General features: G+C 37.3%; 1 protein-coding gene across 2 annotated transcripts in view; it reads left to right on the plus strand.

Annotated features, from left to right (window-relative positions):
- LOC150087065 (serine/threonine-protein kinase PLK2-like) overlaps window positions 1–23,756 on the plus strand; it is a 387,915-nt gene that overhangs the window by 221,210 nt on the left and 142,949 nt on the right. For both annotated transcript variants that reach the window (XM_090372931.1, XM_090372930.1), the window contains 2 exons: window positions 6,567–6,662; window positions 22,343–22,615. In XM_090372931.1, the coding sequence (XP_090229057.1) occupies window positions 6,567–6,662; window positions 22,343–22,615 (369 nt within the window). The remainder of the gene's footprint in view (window positions 1–6,566; window positions 6,663–22,342; window positions 22,616–23,756) is intronic.

Raw genomic sequence — 23,756 nt, forward strand, 5'->3', positions numbered from 1 at the left:
GGCAGTTCTTTAGCCTCACTGTTACTTCTGGTTTCCCTGTCATATCAATGGTATTTTTCCTCTGTCTGCTTCTGGTTATTGTGCATTGTTTTGGGTCTTCTTGTTCCTTTGCCCTATCGTTAATTGGGAGGTATTTGAAAATCCTCTTGGTAATTTGGGAAAATCCTCATTACCCAGTAATTTTCACACTGGTGGGTGAGTATCCATGTCATACCAGCTGGGCTCCCCCACTGGAAGATAAAGCTAACTGGGAAGCATTTGGGTGGAAATCAGTTTTCAACACCAATATCATTGAGCACAAAACATTAGATGTTGTACTTGCAACATCTAATGTTCTGTGACATCTAGCACATGTCACAGAAACCATACAAAATGCAGGCAAACTTGCAATCCTGAAGACTTCATTTTTCCCCAACTGTCTGAAGACATGGTGGAATGCTAATTGTAACAAGAAAAGTTACAATTGTAAATGAAACAAGAAAACAAAATAGGGCATGGAACCAATTTTGCAGATGCCTCACCACAGACAATCTGATTCAGTACAAAAGAATGCGAGCTATAGCAAAATTTACTAAGAAATAGTCGAAGAGCAACATAGATCCAATTCACTTCTACAATAAACAGGACAATGAATGCTCATAGTCGGAAATTAAATAAGAAAATGGCAGGGAAATATAGAAATAGGCCATCACCCAATACTGATCTGCAATGGAAACAGTTTGACACCCTATCATTATTGCAAATATGCTAGGCAAGACCTTTTGAAAAAGTATCAGCAAAAGCTTCATATCATAGAGAATTTCTGATCCAAAAAGAAAAGTCAGAAAAGCATGAGATTAATTTTAAATCAAAAGGTAATGAGTCCTATAACCATTCACAATAAATGAAGTTTTGTCCACAGCCAGGTCAAGTGCAGTAGGTCCAGATGACATACAACATGATTAGGCACCTTAAAATTGAATTAGAAAATCTACTGAAACTATATAACAGAATATGCTACAAAAATGTATTTCCAAACGCTGCCATGCAAATAGTACTAGCTTTTCCTAAACCTGAGAAAGACTTGACAAACCCATGTAACTATCGACAAATAGTTCTCAGTAGTTTTTTAGAAAAACTACTAAAAAAAAATGATTAAATAAAAGATTGATATGGGATTTAGAAGAAAACTTCTACATAAACAGTGTGGTTTTAGATATCATGGATCTACACTAGATAACCTAGTTAGGATAGAAGCCAACATTAGAAATGCATTTATCAGATCACAACATATGGTTACAGTATTTTTTTGACATTGAAAAAGCTTACAATATGACTCGGAGATATGGGATCCCAAGAGATATGCACCATGCTGGACTCAATCTTCCTATGTTTATCCAGAACTTTCTGATGAATAGAACCTTCCTAGTTGATTTACAAACTTTTCACCAAAATCTATCAAGGCATCTCACAGGGCTTACTCTTGAGTGCCACTTTGTTTGCCATAAAGATTAATTCGATCACAAATCGGCTTCCTCCTTCAGCATCACATGCTCTTTATGTTGATGCCTTGAGTATCTCCAGTCAATTACAGAACATGAAATATCAAGAGGCAGTTGCAATGTGTAATAAACAATTTTTTTTTTTTTTTTTTTTATGTAAACCCCAAACACGAGAGGTATTAGAACCTATAGTACTTAGTACCATGCTTGGGTTGGAGGTTGAGAAGAAAGAAGATATTTTTTGACATTGGACTTGAACTTCTGTAGACTGTAATTTTCAGGAAATACGTATGAAGGAAGGTTGTTCCATAAAATGGCAGTTGAATGAATAAACGAGGAAGATGAAAAGTTGGTTCTGTGGGTTTGAGGTTGGACAGTAAATGGATGTTGGCTGGTGGCAGCACGTGATCGGACTGTTTTGAAAGAGCGGGAATTATAGAAGCCAATTCAGAAGAACAGTGCCCATGGAAGTATCTGTAGAAGAGGCATGCAACAGAACCAATACATCTATGAGACAGCAAGTGGAGATACTGTTAGAGATAGATCATTAATTAACCTAACTGCACTCTTCTGAATGGAATCAAGAAGCCTGAGAGAGGTTTAGGGGGCACCACCCCAGATGTGGGAACAATATTCCATGGCAGGACGGATTGGCAATTTATACAGAGTGAGCAGATGTTTGGAAGAAAAGTAACATGGAGAGTGAAAGAAAAAACCAAGTTTTTTTTAGATGCAAAGGAAGCAATATTTGTAATGTGCTTGTGCCAAGAGAGATTAGAAGTTAGGGTAATCCCAAAAGAGATATCATTTTGCCTAGAAATCGGAGTATCACTAAAGATAAGCATAGGAGTGGAAGAAACCTTTTTTCAAGATATAAGCCAAGACAGAGTTTTAGAAGGGTTGAAATCAACTAAGTTGTCTTTGCCCCACTGGAGAATTACCTGAAGATCGGCATTTAAGGAATCGGTAGCAGATTTTCGAGAAGTTGAAGCCGATTGAGCAGGGCAAGGTTTCTCAAAATGCAAAGTGGAATGCAATGTGCTATCATCAGCAAAACTATGGATAGGATTTCCAGTCAATGGAAGAAAGTCATTAATATACAAGAGGAAAAGAGCGGGGGAAAGAACTGAACCTTGGGGGACACCGGCATTAGTGGAGAAGTTACAGTGAGCGATCAGAGAGAAAACTGGATAACCAATTACTAAAAACAGTTGGCAAACCATAAGATGGAAGCTTGTTTAGCAGACCTTTATGCCAAACATGATCGAAAGCCTTTGAGATGTCAAGAGCAACTACTTGTGTTTCACCAAACCTTTCCATTGAATTAGTTCATAAATGGGTAACATAAGCCAGAATATCACCAGTGGATCGACACTGAAGGAATCCATACTGGCGATCATTGATCAGTTGGAAGGTTTCTAGGTGGCGCCTCCATAGCCAGGTGGGAAGGAGCAGCAGTGCGTAGCACACGCTTCTTGATTAGACCGGGGTTCGAGCCCGTCACCACCAAATACAGAGGATGCGGAAAGGTCAGGGAATGACCACCGCATATCCCGGAGCAATATGGCCTTAGTTGCTAATGCTCCTAAACAAACAAACAAACAAAAAAAAAAAAAAAAAAAAAGGTTTCTAGGTAGTTTGAGTTGGCAGTTGATTGATTTCTCCATTACTTTAGAAAGAGTAGAAGTAATTGCAATGGGAAGTAATTGAATGGGAGGGATTTGTCCCTCCTTTTTTAGGAGGGAAAAATCCTAATTTATTTGTCCTTTTTAGGAACTGGCTGGATATGAGCAAATTTCCAAGCAGAAGGAAAAACACCTTTGGAATAAAAAGTGAAAAAAGGTGGCAAAGAATAGGAGTAAGTTCAGGAGCACAGGATTTGAGAACAAGTGGAGAAATACCATAGGGACCTGGAGCTTTCTCAGTATCAAGATTCGTCAAAATCCTTCTGACATCCTTTTGAAGGAAGACCACAGGGGGCATTGAATGGAGCATGGTGGGAGGTGTTTTACCAAGTTCATTAATACATGAGTTGGAAGAAAAATGGGATGCTAGCAGGTAAGCTTCATCCTTGGCTGAAGTGACAACAGAACCATCTGGTTTGGATAGAGGTGGGAGCAGAGATGGGCAAAAGTTGTGGCCAATAGCTTTGGCAAGAGATCAGAATGCTTGGCTACCATTAGGGCAAGAAGCAATCTTTCTACTCTTAGCCTGTTCAAAATATAGTTTGGACTGATTGACTGCTTTACAATTGTTGCGAGCTTTGGTGTAAGCAGAAAATGAAACTGAAGAATTAGAAACAAGCCAATTACAATATGCAACATTTTTCTCTTGAACAGCCTTAGCACATTTATTGGAAAACCAAGGTTATTGTTTAGATAAAGGAAGAGATTTTAAAGTGGAGTGTGGGATAAAGGATTCCATTCCTGCAAGAATAATTTCACTGACCCGATCAGAGCAAATGTTGGCATCAGAAGTTTTGAAATAGTAGTCTGATCAAGGATAAGAAGAAAAATCTCGCAGGTCATCCCAATTTGCATTCTTGTAATGCCAAACAATAAGAGGTTGGAAATAGCCATCAGATAAAGGCTCCATTAGAGAAGAGACAATTACCAAGTTGTGATCTGAGGTACCTAAAGACCACTCACTTTGACTGGGTACTTAGAAGGGTTGTTTGTGAGAAAAAGATCAAGAATGTTGGCTGTATGATTAGGATTGTCTGGTATTATTGTAGGTAAATGAACAATCTGTGCAAGGTCATTAGTAATTGCCAAAGCCTCAGCATCTTGACCAGCTGGGTCGGTGTGACTAGAAAACAGAAGCCAGCTGGAGTTGTGAACATTAAAAATAACCAAGGAAAATTACCTCATTGTTAGGAAAGTTGGACCGGAGAAAGTCAAGTTGCAAAGAGAGGAAGTCAAAGAGCTCCAAGTGATTAGTGGAGTTGGGAGAACGGTAGAGACAACAGATGAATTTGACACAATGAGGTAGAGAGATTTTAAGCCAGAGAAGATCAAAGAGAGGATATTCCAAATTGCCAAGTCTCTGACAGGGAATATCAGAACGACATATGCACAAGTACCACCTTTGAGGCGAAAGGAATCATACAGTGAATAATTTGGGCATCTGAGATGAGCAGTAGTTGAATCAACTGATAACAGATTCTGTCAGAAAAAGTACATGGGGTTTGGCAGACTTCAAGTGGAAATGGACATTGTTGTGTTTAGAATTGAGACTGCGTATATTTGTGAAATGGATTAGAAAGTGTTTGGGGGGGTTTAGATCTTTTTGCAGATAAGCTTACTCTTTTAGTTTGACAATTCATGGTGTATTCAATAGTAAGAAAAAGTGGGTGGGACATGCTGTACAAAGTAATGAAATTTTTGGATATGGCATACACATGGTAAGAATATACCCATAACATGGCCTCGACAATGCCCGCCGCATACACACTACTCGGACTCCCTCCAGTCACTATCTGGCAGAGTAGAGGTAGTAAGATTATACACTAGCTTATCTGGAAGCCTTTTAAGAGTTACCAATAGGTTTGGTCCGGGGTACTAACTAGCGGCCGGCCTGCGAACACAGTTTTCGAGCTGTACCCTCTAAATGTAAGGAAGATTGGATCTCTCTCTCTCTCTCTCTCTCTCTCTCTCTCCATGATGTTCGTCATAACCTCAAACATCAGTCATACTGCATGATGGAAGAGTTGACCGGAAATTAGCTCTGGAGACCAAACATGGGTTCTGCCACTTCAAGCCTCCAATAAGCGAAGTGGTGGAATTGTACCAGTTGAGATCATCTACCACCTTGAATTCCCTGGTAATACAGAGGGGCGGTATTCCTCTTAGTGGTGCAGGTGCCATACCTCGACCCCTGCTTACATTGGTTCATTCCTGGGTAGTCACCCACAGTGTCCTTGTGCTGGAGGTTATACCCAATATTGCTAACAGTCCCACCATCGTGAAGGTGCAAGCAGAGGATTTGGCTGTCACAAACTGTCTGAACTTGGCAGAAATTGGATCTAATTGACTTGAATGTCACCCAAATATCAGTTTCATCAGCATTTTAGACTCCCAGGTAGCCAGTACAGCTTGTCTGGCATATGAGAGAATGTCTGACATCCTCAAGGACCAAAAATGATAAAATGACTACAGTCATGTGATCTTAGTAGAAACCTCACTAAGTCATCAATATGAGAAATTGTTGAAAACGAAGACCTTTGTGTGACTACCAGTTGAAATTACCCCACATAATTCCCTGAAAACATCGAACGGTGTTATTACTGAATGGCACCTTTTGACTGTTTCCGAGGAAGAGTTACTGCACGAGCTAACAGAACAAGTGGTACATGTTAGGAGGATAATGATGAAGAAAGATGGCATTCACACTCCAACTCAACTATTTATTCTCACCTTTTTATTTCTGATTTTAAGCACTTTTAAAATGTATAATTTACATTACTATTTTCATTTTTCTGTTGCTTAAAATTTGCATTGCTGTATTTTTGAACCTGAATGTAACCCCCCCCCCTTCTCCTTTACTTTAAGTGTTTGTAGTTTTGCTAGTTTTTCCACTTTTTAACCACATGCAATTGGTATAGTTAATCAGGGGAAAAAAGTTAGGGTGTTGTCCTGAAATCATTTTCCAGGACTGTATTGTAACTACCAATCTGCTTTGCTTCCTTGCATCATGTTACAAATACTAAATGGACATTTTGCAAATAAATGTTTTTGAAAATAATTTAGATTCTTTTCTTCCATTTACCATTATTAAAAGAAAATTATTCTAAAATTTAAATGAGGTGGGCTATTTTGATATCTATGAATGAACATGCGGTATTTTCACATTGAAATTATAGAAGTAGGAAAAGTGAAGACTTGACCGTTGACTGATATTATTATTGTAAATCTTCACTTTTCCTACTTCTATAATTCCAATGTGAAAATACACGGATAATTGAGGTGAGTACTGATTGATAATTAAGCAGTAATTATAATATAAAGTTGTAAATTCACTGTGTTAACTTTAATTAATTTTCTCTCTTGTATTTGCCTCATGAATTTACATTTCTTCTATTTAAAGGACTGTATGTGGTACTCCGAACTACATCGCTCCTGAAGTTCTTAATGTTGAAGGTCATGGATTTGCTGCAGATATATGGGCATTGGGATGTATTATGTGAGTACTAAACAGATGAACCTTAGAAACATTGCTATGATTAGTATTATGTTATGTAGGATAAGAGATTTCCTTTGATTAGATAATTGCTATTTGGTCTGTTTTTCTGTAGCTATTTTCTATAACTATAACCATACTTGGAATACTAGTATGGAAACGGCATCTAAAAAAAAAAAGAAAGTCATTCAGCTTCTTGGGAGAGTTGATATGGGTGAAATTAGCAAAAGGGCTCCCATGTGAAGTAAGACTGAATATGTGAGTTTCAGAGCTTGGAGGAGATTTAATTGAGAGGTATAAGTAAAATGAACATCAAGAAATTCAAGGCTCAGCTGTACAAAGATGCCTATATGAGGAGAGAGAGTCAAATAGATTGTTTGTTTATTTATTATTATTTTAATTTTTTTTTTTTTTGCCAATGCCAAAATGAGCCCAGTACTTCCTTGCACCATATGCCATATGGCTAATACTAAACATTAGGGCATTATTTCATTTTCTCAGACCTGGATTTGTGCAAAGGCAACAAACAACCCCCTGTGATACCAAAATGAGTTACATATTTTCTGTCTTGTAAATAATGTTCCGTATTTTATACAGAACACACCATTTATACAGATGGTGTTCTTACCCCTACCAGAAACATTATTTTACCATTTGATATGCCCACATTATCAAACTCTGAAAGCCCATTTCCAAATGTGTCTGTAGCAACACTCCAAAAAGAGTGCTTTACTGCTGTTGTACATCAGGTTTATCCCTATACTGAATTCAGTGCCAAAAAATAGGGCTCACCTCTCTCTCTCTCTCTCTCTCTCTCTCTCTCTCTCTCTCTCTCTCTCTCTCTCTCTTTCTCTCTCTCTCTCAGGGTTAAAAAAAAATTTTTTTTTTTTTGGCTGGTGCAGTATAAGCCTCAGGCTTCCTTGCACCTTATGGCTAATGATAATAATGATAATAATAATAATATGGACACTCTAAAAATATTCATGTCAGTGAAAATCAGTATGCTTATAATAATAACTTTCCCTTTCAAGTGTAGAAAATAAAACAAGTGAGACTACTAAGGCAAAGAAGTGCCCAACAATAAACCTGGAACTTGAACAAGCCAAACTACAGGAACCCATATTTGAATTTCATGCTGAAAATAATATGGATACTCAGACGCTTTTTTTTTTTTCTCTCTGAAAAAAAAAAATATATATATAAAATAAAAATGACTGACTGGCAGAAATACAATACCTCTAAAAATAGTAGTAACAGCTCATTCCACAAAATGCAAATAATGCTTAAATTCATACATTGAATTTTACTGGTTTTAGAAGCAATTTATTTAGATGACATTCACCATTTAATCACTTTAATCTAGCAGGCATCTGCCTACAAGAAACTTACACCTCCACAAAAATACTTAGCTTCACTATATTCATAAGAGATTGAAATGACTCTCACACAGCTCATGGAGGAGGTGCAATACATTATCAGCCAGAAGTAATTCATGTGCAATCACCAATGGAAGATGTGACAGTGAGTAACAGTTGCAATTACTGTAACTTTGGTATCCATACATTGGGCTTTTCTCTTAGTGCAATCTATTATAAATGGGTAGTAAACTCTATCTTATTGCATTTGCAATGATACCGATAGATGGAATTCTGTTGATTTTTACGTTATTATGGTGAAGTGTGTATCCTCTTCACTGAAACTTTCAATCACAAAAAAAAAATGCATAAATACATAATTGTAAGAATCTTCTCTTCTTTCCTATTTTTTCCCTTGTTACTCTGTTCTCACTTGTGCAATTTGTGTGTGCTGTGATCGTTGTTATTGATTGCTTTTTTTTTGGTTGTTCTAAATTTTACAATCCTAAAAAAATAAAAATTGAGTGAAAATAAATTTACATAAATACGTAGTTGCGTAAGTCGGGGATTTACTGTATCAAAATGTTCAGCCACCTACGTAAAATATATGGTGATAGATAAAAAAAACTTACCATGTACTACTTGTGTGTCCAATTCGATGCTTCCCTTTATTTTTTGTGACACTGATTTTAAATCTAAAGCTTCCCTTTATTTTTTACAATGTCACGCAGGGTTTGGTCAACAAAATTATAATGGTTCATTTGAGATTTAATGGATGCACTGTTTTCAAACTTGAAAAATTTCAAATCTTTGTTTTATTGAAAGCACAACTCTTTTGCATTTACCCATTTTCATGATTTCTAAACAAAAAAAAAAAAATTTACTATAAGAAAAAAATTGGCATCCCTGACGTAAATAATGAAACAATGTTTTTTCGCAGTGCAACAGAACACAACAATCAACGCGACGCACTAAAACAAACTAAACATTTGAGGCTTATGATGCAAGAAAGCAAGGTTATACAGCATCAGCCAAAAAAAAAAAAAAAACCCCTTCCCATTTCACCCATCTGGTCACTCCAAATGTTTGTTCTAGTTCAGCCTTAAATTTATTTAAGCTATCAACTTCCACAACAACAGATTGTTCCAGCAATCAACTACCTGCTGGCTAAGGGCAAACTTCAATTTGAATTGAGGAAAGACAATTGTAGAATAGATTTATCCCCTCAGATTCTTAATCTGAGCAAGTGGAAGTATCCCATCAGCATTGAGCCTGCTCAAACCATTCAAAGCCTTGTACACCTCCGTCAGATCACCTTGCAGGTGCCTAGTCTCCAGATGCTGCAACTTACAGAATTTAAGCCTCTCCTGGTAAGCAAATCTTGTATACTTGGATTTCAGGAAGGCTTTTGATACTGTTGAACATGGAAGACTGCTGTGTAAACTGGAACAATGTGGCATTAAGGGTAAGTTGCTTTTATTGATAAAGGGATGGTTAAGTGGAAGAAGACAGGGTGGTTATCAATGGGCCATGCTCTTTGCAATAAGATCTAGAAAAATTAGGTTGATGGGTTGAGAAATGTCAGTTCAAGTTCAACATTGACAGATAATAGTGAAAAGGTACTTCTCATATTAAAAGGTACATTTTCAATAGTGAAAATGTAAGGCACTTCGTATGGATTGCAATAATCCCATAGTAACTTATCAACTGTGTGGTACTACACTCAGGGTAGCGGAAAATAAAAAAGACCTGGGAGCGATTGTGCAGTCAGATATGAAATTCTCTGAGCAGTGCAGACGTGCTGCTAGAACAGCTCATGGGGTTCTGTCAATGATTTATAGAAACTTTGCTAGCAGAAATTAGGAGGTGATGATCCCTTGTACAAGGCCACAGTTAGACTGCATCTTGAGTTCTGTAAACAGGTTCTGGAGGCCTAACTTTAGGCTTCCAGAACCTGTGGAACTGCTGGAATGAGTGCAGAGAAGGGCAACTAGATTGAAGGGAACAAAAAGGTGCTCCTACTTAGAAAGGCTTCATTTCTGCAAATTGCAACATCTGGAGACTAGGCATCTGTAGAAAGCTCTTATAGAGATGTTTAAGACCTTCAATGGATGGAGTAAGCTTAATGTTAAAGGCATTATTCCCCTTACTGAAACTATACATGTGAGGGGCATAAATTCAAGTTGAAGGATGGTTGCTGGATAGATGTGTGTAAGTTTGCCTTCAGGTTGGTGGGTGATTGATGGAACAGGCTTCCATCTGTTGTGGAAGTGGATAGGATGAATAAATTCAAGGGAGAACTAGACAAATCCTTGAAGGATACAGATGGGTGAATTTTTTTCTTCTCTGATGCTATATAAGCTTACTTTCTTGCATTTTCCATTATTACAGTAGTAGTAGTGGCAAATGATACAAGAAAGCAAGCTTTGTACAATGGTTCCTCTTTCCCTCATGACAATTTCCAATCATGCAAATTGTCAGAGGAAAACAGGAGACATTGTGCAAAAGAAAAAGGTGGAATAGGACCAGGGTATGTCTGCCAGGGTCAAAAGTAGATTGTGTTATAGAGTAGATATCTTTTAAGAGTATGACAGGTGATATTGTACATGCTGGTACTAATGATATTAAGAGTAGGAGATCGAAGGACTTACTTCACAGGTACAAGGCAATGCTGAGAAAAAGTTGCAAGTTAGGATTAAATTTGAAAGTGTCTGCAATCCTGCCCAGCCACGATAAGAAAGAGTACATGTTGAGAGCCTTTAATTCAGTTTGGGCCTGGAGAGAATGTGCAAGGCTCATGGCATACAATTTTTCTCATTAGGTCTATGCTTGTTAACAGGAGGATGTTTTTACAGTGATGAGATACACTTACATGGAAGAGGTGCATGAATATTTGCTGATGCCATTGAGGCAGTGTTACTTGGGTTGGAAAACTGCAGATAGAGGTGAAAATGGGTTGTGTTAGGTGAAAGAATCACTTTCACTTAACATAACTTGTATATTTACTTGTTCCATTCATGGAACAAGTAAATGTATGAGCAGAGTTAGGGTAACTAAGGGCATCAAGTACATGTATACTTATACAATACTAGGAGCATAGTAAATGAATTTGAAGTATTGAATAAGTTACTAAATGCAGACAATGTGATGATTTTGGAAACATGGAGTCATGCAGATATAAGGGATGTAGAATTTGAATATGGGAGTACAATGTGTACAGTCAGGACAAAGGGGGGGTTATGCTCTTAATTAAGAAGCATATTAAATGTAAAGCAGTACATCTAGTTAACATTGGTGGCCAGTGCAAAGTTGCATCAGCTTGGTGTGACATAAGCACTGGGAAAAACAAGAATGAGAGTAGGAGTGTGTTATGTCTGTTGACCATGATGAGTACAACAAACAGCTATGCAGAGAAATAGAATAGGGTAAATTCGAATTTCTTATAATTGAGGATTTTAACTTTCCAGATATTGACTGGAACTTGAGTTGTTCACTCACACACTAGCAAAACATTTCTTGGAGTTATTGCATTACTCTTTTTTTTTACAGTAGCATGATAGAGAGGCAACACGAAGCATCTTGATCTGATTATCAGGGCACATTATAGCCTTAGTTGCTAATGCGCCAATAAAACCCAACAACATCTGATTATCAGCAGTGATTTTTCTTGAATTAAGAATTTTCAGGTTAAAGACATAGGTCAGTGTGTTGATATGTAATTTACTTACCCAACTGTTAATGGTAAAGGGAAGGGCTTTTGCTTTTATAAGGGTGACTGCAGTGGTCTCAGACAGTTTAAAATTTATAGAGTGGGACAATCTAATGATCTTACAACAGCAACTTATAAATGGGAAGGACTCAATGAAATAATTGTAGAAGATACTAGTCTTTTCATACCAACTAAGAAATACTGTTCCAGGCATTAGATTTCAATGGATGTGAGATGAACCAAGAAGACTTGTGTTAGTGAAGAAAAATGCATCATATACATGCATGTACTCTATCAGGTGGTGCAGAAGGCTATGGTAGATATAAATTAGTTTGTAATAAAGTCACAAAGGAGCTTATGTAAGCTAAACATCACAAGAAGCCTTTGGCAAAGAATTCCAAGAAAAGCAGCAAAGACTTTTGTTGTATTAATAGTCAAAGTAAGGGTTGAATCACATTGAAAAATATCATAAAAAGTTAAACCATTGACTTGCATTTTATGTCAGTTGTTTAAATTTTGATGACACTGCTCAGGTTGCTGACAAACTGAATAGATATTTTCTATTTACATTCACACATTAGGACTTCTTTACGGAAGTGGATGCCAGAAGTTTTTCAAGCTCAAAAAAGGAGCTAAATGATTTTGTGATAACTTAGAGGAAAGTGGAAGAGAAATTGTTGAAGGTTAACATAAGAAAAAAAAAAAAGCACCTGGGGTGGATTGGATCTATCCAGTTATATTAAGGTAGGCAGCAAAAGAGGTAAGCAAACCCCTAGCCATAATTATGAGACCATCCTTGGATTCAAGGGATGTCCCAATGGTCTGCAGATGTGTAAATTTTTCCCCAATTCACAAAGGGGAATCAGAAGAGCAGAAATCTGAGTAATTTCAGACTAGTTAGCAAAACTGCTGTTTTTCCAGAGAAAATAAGAATGCAATTATACTGCATGAATTAGTTAAGGGATGATCTTGTCTGACCAATCTGAATGGATACATGAAAAACAAAGCAACTGTGTGCAAAAAATAAATTTTAAATCATATACTTGAATTTCAGGAAAGCATTTGAAACTTTTCCACTTAAGACTGTGCATTAAGGGCAAGTTACTGCTAAGGATAAATGGATGGTTGAGTGGGAGAAGACAGTGTGGTTATTAATGTACACTGCTCTTTATGGACTTCTTCCATCATATGGATTGGCAACTTTTTTTTTTTTTCCCCACTTGGGTATCCAGTTTTCTGTCTGTCTGCTCTCTGTGAATGATGGTAGATTGTTCTGTCTGCTAATTGTGATGTTCCCCAAGTTCATTTCTTTACCTGACTTCCCCCCTCGTATATCAATGATCTTCTTTCACTGACTGAAAATCTTACTCGTGGTTTTGCTGCTGATAGCACATTGCATTCTACCTTCCAGTTTGATAAATCTTGCACTACAAAACAGCCTTGTCTTTTTGAATATCTACCACTAATTCCTTAAATGCTGATCCTGAAGTAATTCTCTAATGGGACAAAGATAACAGTTGATTTCAATCCTAAAACTCAACCATGTCTTAAAAAAAAACAAAAAAAAAAACAACCCTACTAGTCCTGCCATTTTTCTTCAATAGCACTCAGATTTCCAGACAAGAGCAGAAGTTGGGGATTACTCTGACTTCTGCCATCTTTTAGCATTAACCACATTCAAATATTGCTTTGTCTGCCTCTAAAACATTTGGATTCTTTTTTGCTCTCAGTGATACTTTTGTTCTAAAAAGTTACTCTGTAAAAATATCTACGTCTGAGGTGGCACTCCTAAAACATCTCTCAGGCTTTGACTTCATTCAAAAGAGGGCAGTCTGGTTAATTAATGACTTATTGCTTACAAAATCTCTCCACTCTGTCTCAGACATGTTCAGTTTTTTATAGATATTTCAAGGGCCCTATTTTTCTGAATTGGTATCTGTAATTCCCTCACTTGGTTCAGTCTGAACCAGTCAGCATCCATTTACTGTCCAACTTCAAACTCGCAGAACAAACATTTCTGTCTAATTTATCCCTTCAGTTTCTTTTGACTGGAAGAACCTTCCTTCACATGTTTTTTCTGAAATCTACAATCTGCAGTATTCAAGTCTAATGTCAAAGGTATCTTCAGTCTTCTAAACTTTGTCTGCACACAGTACTAAGTACTATAGGTAGTGTTCTAATCTTTTGTTCGATGTTTTCATTGACACACACCCAAATGGCTATGTTAATGAAAGTGTTTTAAGTGAGTTAATGAGAGAATTTTAATTTTCCAGATATTGACTGGAACTTGGGGTTGATCACTCACAGTATCAAAACTTGTTGGTTTAATAGACTATTTTCTACACTAGCTTGTTAGAGGCAATGAGAGAAAGCTATGCAGATAAAAGTACTGATATGCAGGCGAAGTTTTTATGGCTGAGGACCATAAAGTTTTTTTCTGTTTTATTAACTTGAATTGGCATATTAACTTATTTTCTAGAGTAGTCTATATTCCTAGTTACGATACTTAGTTTAAATTTTAACATAGATAGAGATTTTGTACGTTATTACTTAGTTATCGGTAAGGGTATCCAATCCACGTGTTTTACAAATTTTGCAGAGCCGGCGAACCGGAAGTTTTTTAGCTATAGTTAGCCGCTTTATTGACCAATTGTTATATTACATTATTTTCTGTAAGTAGCTTATAGGCCTAGGCAAGATCCTTGATTTATTCTGAATTGAGACAGCGAGATTTTGAAACTTAATTAATATTTAAGTGTCCGTAGATTTACCGTTAGTAACTTGCCGCCATTGTTATACGATACAATGTTATATCCCGAACTAGATAGCATTAGCTTAGTATAGTATATAATATGATAAATTAATCAGTAAATTTATTAATCTTGTTGAACTTCGTTGTCAATTAAATTGTACTTTTAATTAAATACATATGACTTAATTATGTTACGTTCGTAAAATCTAATTAATACATAACTTGATATGGAACTTATATAAAGAAACCCAAAGATAATACTTGACATTTAAAAAAATATATATAATGTTACAACTGTGTTGGGATCCAAGTTTAGGGTTATAATTTTGTATTGAAATTGAATCAGAATCATGATTCAGACCAGAGCAGCAAAGCTGTTTGTTTGTTTATTTGGTTTTTAGGAGCATTAGCACTAAGGCCATATTGCTCTGAGGATATGCGGTGGTCATTCCCTGACCTTTCTGCATCCTCCATATTTGGTGATCATGGGCTCGAACCCCGGTCTAATCAAGAAGCGTGTGCTATGCACTGCCGCTCCTGCCCACCTGGCTATGGAGGTGCCTAGCAGCAAAGCAAAAGGCTCAAGCTAAATGGAGTGCTGTGGCTCAAGGGAGAACTGAGGGGCAGATGCACTCTGAATCACAGCCTTTTAAAATGCACTGCTTGCTTGATTTTGTGGAGCAATCAGGTATGGGACATGATATTGCCAAGAGGGATGTCTTTGTGTGCATGCGTGGTATAAGGAATGTGAGGAAATGAAGCGACAACTCAGCGTTGTTATGGGCCTATATGAGAGCTTGAAGGACAGGGTGGATGCCCTCGAAGGATCTAAATTGAGGGGCCCATCAAGCTCTCAGCTGCCCACATCAATGCCAGAGCTTGCACTTGATCATCTCCCAACACAGCGGCAACACCCCCAAGGCAGAATGCGCTGGTCCCACAGGAACTAGCAGTTGTTTGTGACTATTGTCAGAGAAACAGGGAACATGCTATGTAAAGGATATAAGGATAGGTGCAACAGGACCACGGCATGTCTGCCAGGGGCAAAGGTTGATGATGTTATAGAGCAGATATAATCTTTTAAGGGCACAAAGGGTGATATTGTTGTACCTGTTGTCGCAAATGATATTAAGAGTAGGAGACTGGCAGAATTACTTAACAAGTACAGGTCACTGTTGAAAAAATCTGTGAATTAGGGTTGAATTTGAAAGTGTCTGCAATTCTGCTCAGACATGATAGGAGGGAGTATATCATGAGAGCCTTGTCAATCAATTCTGCCCTGGAAAGATTGTGCAAGGCTCAAGGGGTAGAATTTTTTTCAGCCCAGTCTGTACTTTTTAACAGGAGAGACTGCTTCTACAGGAATGGGATACACTTAAATAGAAAGGGTGCAAGAATATTTGTTGATGCTATCGAGGCAGTGTTTGGTGGGCTGGAAATATGCTAGCTTGGGGAATACAAGGACTAATAGATTAACAGTAGCTACTGGCAGAGGTGAAAGTGATTCTTGCACTGTTTCTATTGGAATGAACAGCAGCCTGGAAAACAAGGTGCAGGGTATTTCAGAGACTGCTGGGAGTCATTGCGATACAAGTAAACACATGGGTTGTGTTAGGTTAGCTAAGAATAGGAACAGGTGCATGTACACTTGCGTGTACACCAATGCTAGGAGTTTGCTAAATAAATTTGATGAATTTGAGGTATTGCTCAAAACATCAAAGGCAGATATTGTTAGGATATCAGATGTGGTGTCACACAGATATAAGGAATGCAGAACTGGAATTTGGGGAGTACAATGTGTACAGGAAGGATAGACAAGACAAGATAAGAAGGAAGGAGGGTTTATACTATTAATTAAGAAACACAAAAATCCAAGGAAGTGAAGCCAGTTGACATTGCTGGACAGTGCATTTTCGAGTCAGTTTGGTGTTGACATAAGCATTGGGAGATCCAAATTGAGAGTAGGAGTGTGTTATTGACCTAATAACTCTGAGTATAATAAGGAACTGTACAGGGAAATAGTGGGCCAGTAAATCAGTGTCTTATAATGGGGATTTTAATTTCTCAGATATCGACTGGAATTTATGGGTTGGTCACTCTCACAATAGCAAGGCTTTTGTGGATTTATTGGATGATTGTTTTCTACATCAGCATGTTTGGGAGGCAACTAGAGGGAGTAATACTCTTGATCTGATTATAAGTAGTGATTCTTCGTGCATTAAGAATCTGCAGATAAAGGAACCACTAGGTGGCAGTGATCACAGTGTGCTGAAGTGGGATTTACTCAGAGGTAACTACCATCAGGGGTAAAGGGAAGGGTTTTTGTTTCCTAAAGGTGACTACGGTGGTTTGAGACAGTATTTAAATTCTATACGGTGGAACCAACTGATGTTACCAACAGCAAATTCAAAATGGGAAGCACTCAAAGAATTTATCTTGGAAGCTACTAGGCTTTACATACCAACTAAGAAATATTGTTCAAGGTTTAGGCCTAAATGGATGTCAGATGAACTGAGACATGTGGCATGGGATACATATAAATTAATGGGTGACATGGAAGCCTATGATAGAAGCTGGTCTGTAACCAAGTCACAAAGGAGATTAGGCAGGCAAAGGCAGATTATGAGAAATCCTTGGCAAAGGATGCAAAGAAAAACAACAAAGAGTTCTTTACCTATGTAAACTCTAGAAGGAAAGGGATAAATCAGATTGGTCCACTGGATATTGATGGTTCAATTGTTGATGATCCTGCTCAGGAGGCTAATAAACTAAACGGGTATTTTGCATCTACATTCACACATGGAGTTATTGAAGGAGGGGAGGGGAATGGCAGAGGTGAGTTAAACTCTGGCAGTGAGCTAGTGATTTTATAATAACTGAGAGGAAAGTGGAGGAGAAATAGTTTAAGATAAACATAAAAAGGCACCCGGGGTGGATGGGATCTATCCAGTTATATTAAAGGAGGAAGTAAAGGAAGTAAGAAACCCTTAGCCATAATTATGAGAATTTCGGACTCAGAGGAGGAGGAGGTACCCATGGACTGGAGATGAGCAAATGTGACCCAAATTTACAAAGGAGGATCAAAGGGCAACACAAGTAATTATAGACCTGTTAGTTTAACTTCTGTTCCAGGAAAATTAAGGGAGGCACTGGTTAAAGAAGCACTGCAGGATCCTGTAGACGAGACTTCAGTTATAGCTCAGACACAGCATGGTTTTATTAAGGGAAAGTCTTGCCTGACCAATTTGATTGGATAATATGATGTTGTCACAAAGGAACTGGATGCAGGGAATAACTTTGATATTATATATTTGGATCTTAGAAAGGCTTTTGATACAGTTGCACATGGAAGACTGCTGCACAAATTGGAGCAGTGTGGCATTAGAGGCAAATTGCTGCTGTGGATAAAGGGAAGGTTGAGTGGGAGAAGACAGTGGTAATCAATGGACACTGCTCATCGTGGACTAATGTTATTAGTGGAGTCCCTCAGGATTCAGTATTGGGTCCATTGTTGTTTTCTGTATTTATAAATGATATTGATGATGGTATATCAAGCTTAATGTCCAAGTTTGTAGACGATATGAAGGTTGGCAGGGTTGTTAAGGACATTGACAGCATGCTGCTGCAACCGGAGCTAGAAAAGTTGAGCTGATGGGCTGAGAGGTGGCAAATGATGTTTAACATTGACAAATGTAAAGTACTACATATGGGAAGCAGCAACCCCAAAGTGACATATCAACTCTGTGGTATTACGCTGACAGTAGTAGAGAACAAAAAGGACCTGGTGGTAATTGTGCAGGCAGATATTGAAGTTTTCTTAGCAGTGCAGATGCTCTGCAAGAGTAGCTCATGGTGTCTTGTCAATGATATACAGGAATTTTTCTACCAGGGATAAGGAGGTGATTATCCCCTTATATAAGGCAATGGTCAGGCCACACCATGTATACAGGACTGTATACAGGTCTGGAGGCCTCATTTTAAGAAGGATGTAGAGCTGTTGGAATGAGGACAGAGAAGGGCAACAAGATTAGCGAATGGAACGAAGCGGTGCTCTTATGAAGAAAGGCTTAAATTTTGCAAATTAGTCTGCAAACTAGGCACCTGAGAGGTGATCTGATTGAGGTGTATAAAGCCTTGAATAGGTTTGAGCATGCTCAATGCTGATGGAATTCCTCCTCTTGCTTAGAATAATCATTTGAGATGGCATAAATTCAAATTGAGAAAAGACAGATGTAGGATAGATGTGCAGAAGTTTGCCTTTAGCCAGCGGGTGGTTGGTTGGTGGAATAGACTTCCATCCTTTGTTGTGGAAGTTGATAGTCTAAATAAATTTAAGGCTGAGCTGGACAGGTACTTGGAACGAATGGAGGGGTGAAATGGGAGAGTTTTTTTTTTTTTTTTTTTTTTTTTTTTTTAGGGTGATGATGTATTATAAGCTTGGTTTCTTGCATCATATGTCTCTACAAATGCTAATGCTAAAGAACCACTAGGTGGTAGTAATCATTGTGTATTGATGTGGGATTTATTTAAAAATATAACTGCTGTCAAGAACGAAGGGAAGGGATTTTGCTTTCATAAAGATGACTACAGTGGACTCGGTGTTTTTAAATGCTGTATGGCGAGACTAACTTACGAAGTTACCAATATCAAATTTTAAATAGGAATGGACTCAAGAAGTGCAAATTTATCTCCAGTTTACAAAGGTGGATGAAATGGTTGAGTCACCTGTTAGCTTATCTTCTGTTGCACAGAAAGTTTCTGGTTAAAGAAGTAATGCAGGACCATCTGGACAGAATGCAACTTTGCTGTATTGATTAGTTAAGGGGCAGTCTTGTCTGACCAATCTGATTGAATACTATGATGCAGTAACCAAGAACTGTGTGCAAAAAAATAATTTGATTTCAGGAAACCCTTTTATACTGTTGCATAAAGTATCATAGCACATAAGACTGCTGTACAAATTGGCAAGTGGAGCAGTGTTGGTATTAAGGGCAAGTTATTGCTATGAATAAAGGGATGCTTGAGTGGAAAAAGACAGTGGTTATTCATGGATTAATGTGATTAGTTGAAGAACTCTGGTTCATCTCTGGGCCCTTTGTTGTTTTCTGTATTTATTAATGATGTTGAAGATATATCAGGTTTCTGTCCAAGTTTCCAGATTATGCTAAGGGTGGCAGTTTGGTTAATGACTGTAATCAGGATATGCTACTGCAACAAGATATGACATTTAAGCAGATCAGCTGAGAAATGGCAGTTGATGTTTAATGTTGACATATGCATGTTATTTCCATAACATAACTGTTTTGTACTACTATGAAGGTAGTGGAAAATTAAAAAGATCTTGGGGGAGGATAATTGTTTAGATGTAAGTATTCTGAATAATGCAGATAGGCTACCAGAACAGCTGTTGGGGTTCCTGCATACCATTGACATACCAGTCAATGGTATGCAGGAACTCTTATCAGAGAGGTTATTATCCCATTATATAGGGCAATGGTTAGACCCTCTCTTGATTGCTGCATATAAGTCTGAATCCTTATTTTAGGAAGGATGTAGTTGTGATGGACTGAGTGCAGAGTAGGCCAGTGAAATTGATGAATGGAGCAAAAGGGGGTGGTCTTACCAAGAAAGGCTTCAGTTCTGCAAATTTCAGTGTCTAGGAACTTGCAAGGTGATCTGATTAAGGTGTTTAAGGCTTTGAATGGATTTAGCAAGCATCAATGCTGATGGAATTCTTTGTTCTCTGACTTCTTACATGAGGGGTCATAAATTCAAATTGAAAATGGTTGCAGAAGTTTGCCTTTAGCCAGTGGGTGGTTGATTGCTGTAACAAACTTCTGTCTTTTTTTTTGTGGAAGTGGTAGTGTAAATAAATTTAAAGAACAACTGGACATTATTGGAGGGGATAGACAAGTGATGGGGAAGTTTTATATATTTTTTTCTGATGTTTTATAAGCTTGCTTTCTTGCATCATATGCACTTAGAATAATAATAAGAATTTAACAAGACCTATTGCTCCTCATCAGCTTTATCCACTTCACCCCACTGCTATATGCATCCCTTTTTGTAGCCTTTTGCACATCCCCAATTCACAGCCCATATGTTGAAGCACATGAATTTCCTCATGAGGTTATAACTAATATTGCAGCATGTGGTGAAAATACATCTCTACCTGAACAACTGCACCGGTCAATATTATTTATGTCGCACTGGGAGACATGATGTCATAACCACCTCTTAATCAGTAGACCTTTAAGAGAATACAAATCCAATAATTATCAGTAAGCCTGAATTTGACAGTTGACAACATTGCAACAATAGCAAAATGTCTTCCTGCACGTTGGACTTGACTCCACCAGAGTGTAGTTTTAAATTACAGAATTTGTGCAAAAACCAGCCTTCCAAAGAGAATATTTTACAACTGCATGTCACTATCAGTGAGCAGTATTCAAATTTCATCCTTTTTGTTGCTGGGGGATGGGTGGGTTACGTTGGAAAACAAAGTAGCTGATAATGCTAAAGCAGTTCCCACACCACCAAGGAAGTAAGATACCATATAAGGACTTTAAACAGATAATCTGAAACAGTTGCAAACATCTGGCAGCTAACCTGACAATGTAAAATTAACAAATTACAATGTATCAAACCATGTCTCTATAGCCTATGAACAAACTAGCAAGAAGTCACACTGGCTGGACTATGAATAGAACATACATGTTACTCATTCACGTCTGCTTAGAGCAGAGTAAATCCAGGGGCTCACATCTGGTGAGTATTGGCTTGGCACACCCAAGGGGCCTTAGCTTCATATCATCATTCTTCCTTTTCTTGATGATTCCCTTCTACTTCTTTCTCTCTCCGGGTAATTCCAAATTTTTTTTTTTTTTTTTTTGTCTGGTGCAGCCTAAGCCTCGGGCTTCCTTGCACCATATGGCTAATAATAATAATAATAAAAACACCTCTGCTGTGTGCATGTAATATGGTCCTTACTATTTATCACATCCTAGTAGACTGTTCAACCTATGAACATGCATACCAAGCAAGAATTCTCCCGATCCTCATCACAGGTTTTGGTCATGATCTCATTGATCCTGACTGAATTAAAGCTGGATATCATCATTCTTCTCTTTCTTTGTGATTCCTTTCTACTTTTGTCTGTCTTTCTCACTCTGAAGGTAACTTGTTTTTTTTTTTTTTTTTTTTTTTGCTGGGTGCAGCATGAGCCTCAGGCTTCCTTGCACCATTATAAATAATAATAAAAAGCTGAAAAGTCTTCTGTTATCTGAAACAAATTAGCATTTATTAGTATTTGGAAAATTGTGCACACTTTTACCATATTTACAATCAGTGGTTACCTCACACCCTGTGTACGGTGTAACCACAGCTGCTGATGTGTTGTTAAACTAACAAGACTCCCTGTTCCATAGGTTGTATGAGGGTTTATGGTACTTGGATGTAAGGAAAGGCAGTTGATATTGCCAGTCATCACATGATAAAATTTCCTTGGAAGGATGGGTAGGGACGTTTTTAAAGAATAAAAACGTCTGTTTTCATTTGCATTTCATTTTTTTACTTTTGAATGATTTAACTTATACTTATAAAAAAAAGTGATTGAAATTAATTTGAAAGAAGTATTTAATTGAATCATTAAATACTTTTTTGTGGAAAATTTCTATTCCACATAAAATACTTAGATAAAAAAAAAGTGGTCTGACATATAAAGGAGTCCAAATTACTGAGGTTTCGCTGTATTTAATTTTTATTCAATTGTTCTGTGTTAGTTCTACAGCCATTTTTTTTTTTCAACTTCATGTGGTATTAAAAATTTGAGCCATATATTAGTCATTAACTTAATTCTCCTTTATAGGTATGCTATGTTGGTTGGACAGCCACCCTTTGAAACTTCAACCATCAATGAAACATATGCCCGGATAAGTAGCAACAGATATTCTATTCCTAATACCTTGTCAGAACCAGCAAGTAGATTAATCGCTAGTCTTCTTCAGAAAGATCCTTGTGACCGTCCGACTATTGCTGCTATATTAGATCATGATTTTTTAAAAGTCACAATTCCTAAAATGCTAGGTTCTCCCTGTGTACATAATTATACACAGTCAGAAGATACATCAGACAATGTGAAGTAAGTTCTAAATTTATAATTTAAGTTTTTTTTTGCAAATAACTGTAAATTCAGTTCTCATTTTAATATCTAAATAGAATTTGATTTTTAAATATTATCCAATCAAATTTCCAATGCTGATTAGTACTTTTTCCTTTATAAATTCAAGGGTTTTTCTATTTCTATTAGCTGTTAACACATTCACTGCTTCCTGAATGCAAATGTATGGTTTCAGATTTTAATGTAGGTGGAAGGAACCCAAGTGCATTAAAATCCACCCTACTAACTTTTTCTTCCACTTTGAGAGAAGGAAAAACTGAATATTTTTGTCAGGTACCCTTCACTGGAGGCTGATTAATTAGCATTAGCAGCTGCAAATGATGCAAAAAAGCAAGCTTATACAGCATCAGCCAAAAAAAAAAAAACCCCACTATTGGGAGGTGTCACAATTCCCTCTAACTATTGGAAGGAATTATGTTCATTCCCCCAATTTGTCTAGTTCATTCTAGTCATTTTGTCTAGTTCATTCCCCCAATAGTCTTTGAATTTATTTAAGCTATCAACTTCAAAAACAGATGAAGTTTTCCCAGCAATCAACCATCCATTGACTAAGGGCAAACTTCCACACATCTGTTCTGCAACCATCCTTCCTTAGTGTGAATTTGTGCCCTTTCATGTGGGTGGGCTGAGCAAAAGAAGAATCCCATCACCACTGCGCTTGCTCAATCCATTCAAACCCTTAAACACATCAGTCAGATCACCTCTCAGGTGCCTAGTCTCTTGCTAGGTGACTAAGCACCTGCAATAATTCAGTCACAGTGAGAAGAATTGCCATTTCCAATCCAGATTGACTCAATCAAAACTGTCATCAGAAAAGCCAGCAGTGAAAGTGTTAAACTGCCATAAAGATTGATCTTTACAAGCTTTGTTTGAATTTAAAATGTGCTATCTGTAAATATGAATATTGTTTTATTGATAGTTGTAGAAAAAGTAAACTTAAGAAAAATTAAACCCATAATTGAGAATCTTATGTGTTTTAGTAATGCAGAAAAGGTTACTTTCTTTATTGAGTTAGTAATAATATTTGTGATATAAAGCAAATTGTTTTACATAAGAATTTAAGTCTTGCCTTAATATATGATGAAATGTGAAATTATAAAAC

Source organism: Mastigoproctus giganteus, chromosome 4 (assembly GCF_048544385.1).
Source record: "Mastigoproctus giganteus isolate SK-2022 chromosome 4, ASM4854438v1, whole genome shotgun sequence".
NCBI classification, from domain to species: Eukaryota; Metazoa; Arthropoda; class Arachnida; order Uropygi; family Thelyphonidae; genus Mastigoproctus; species Mastigoproctus giganteus.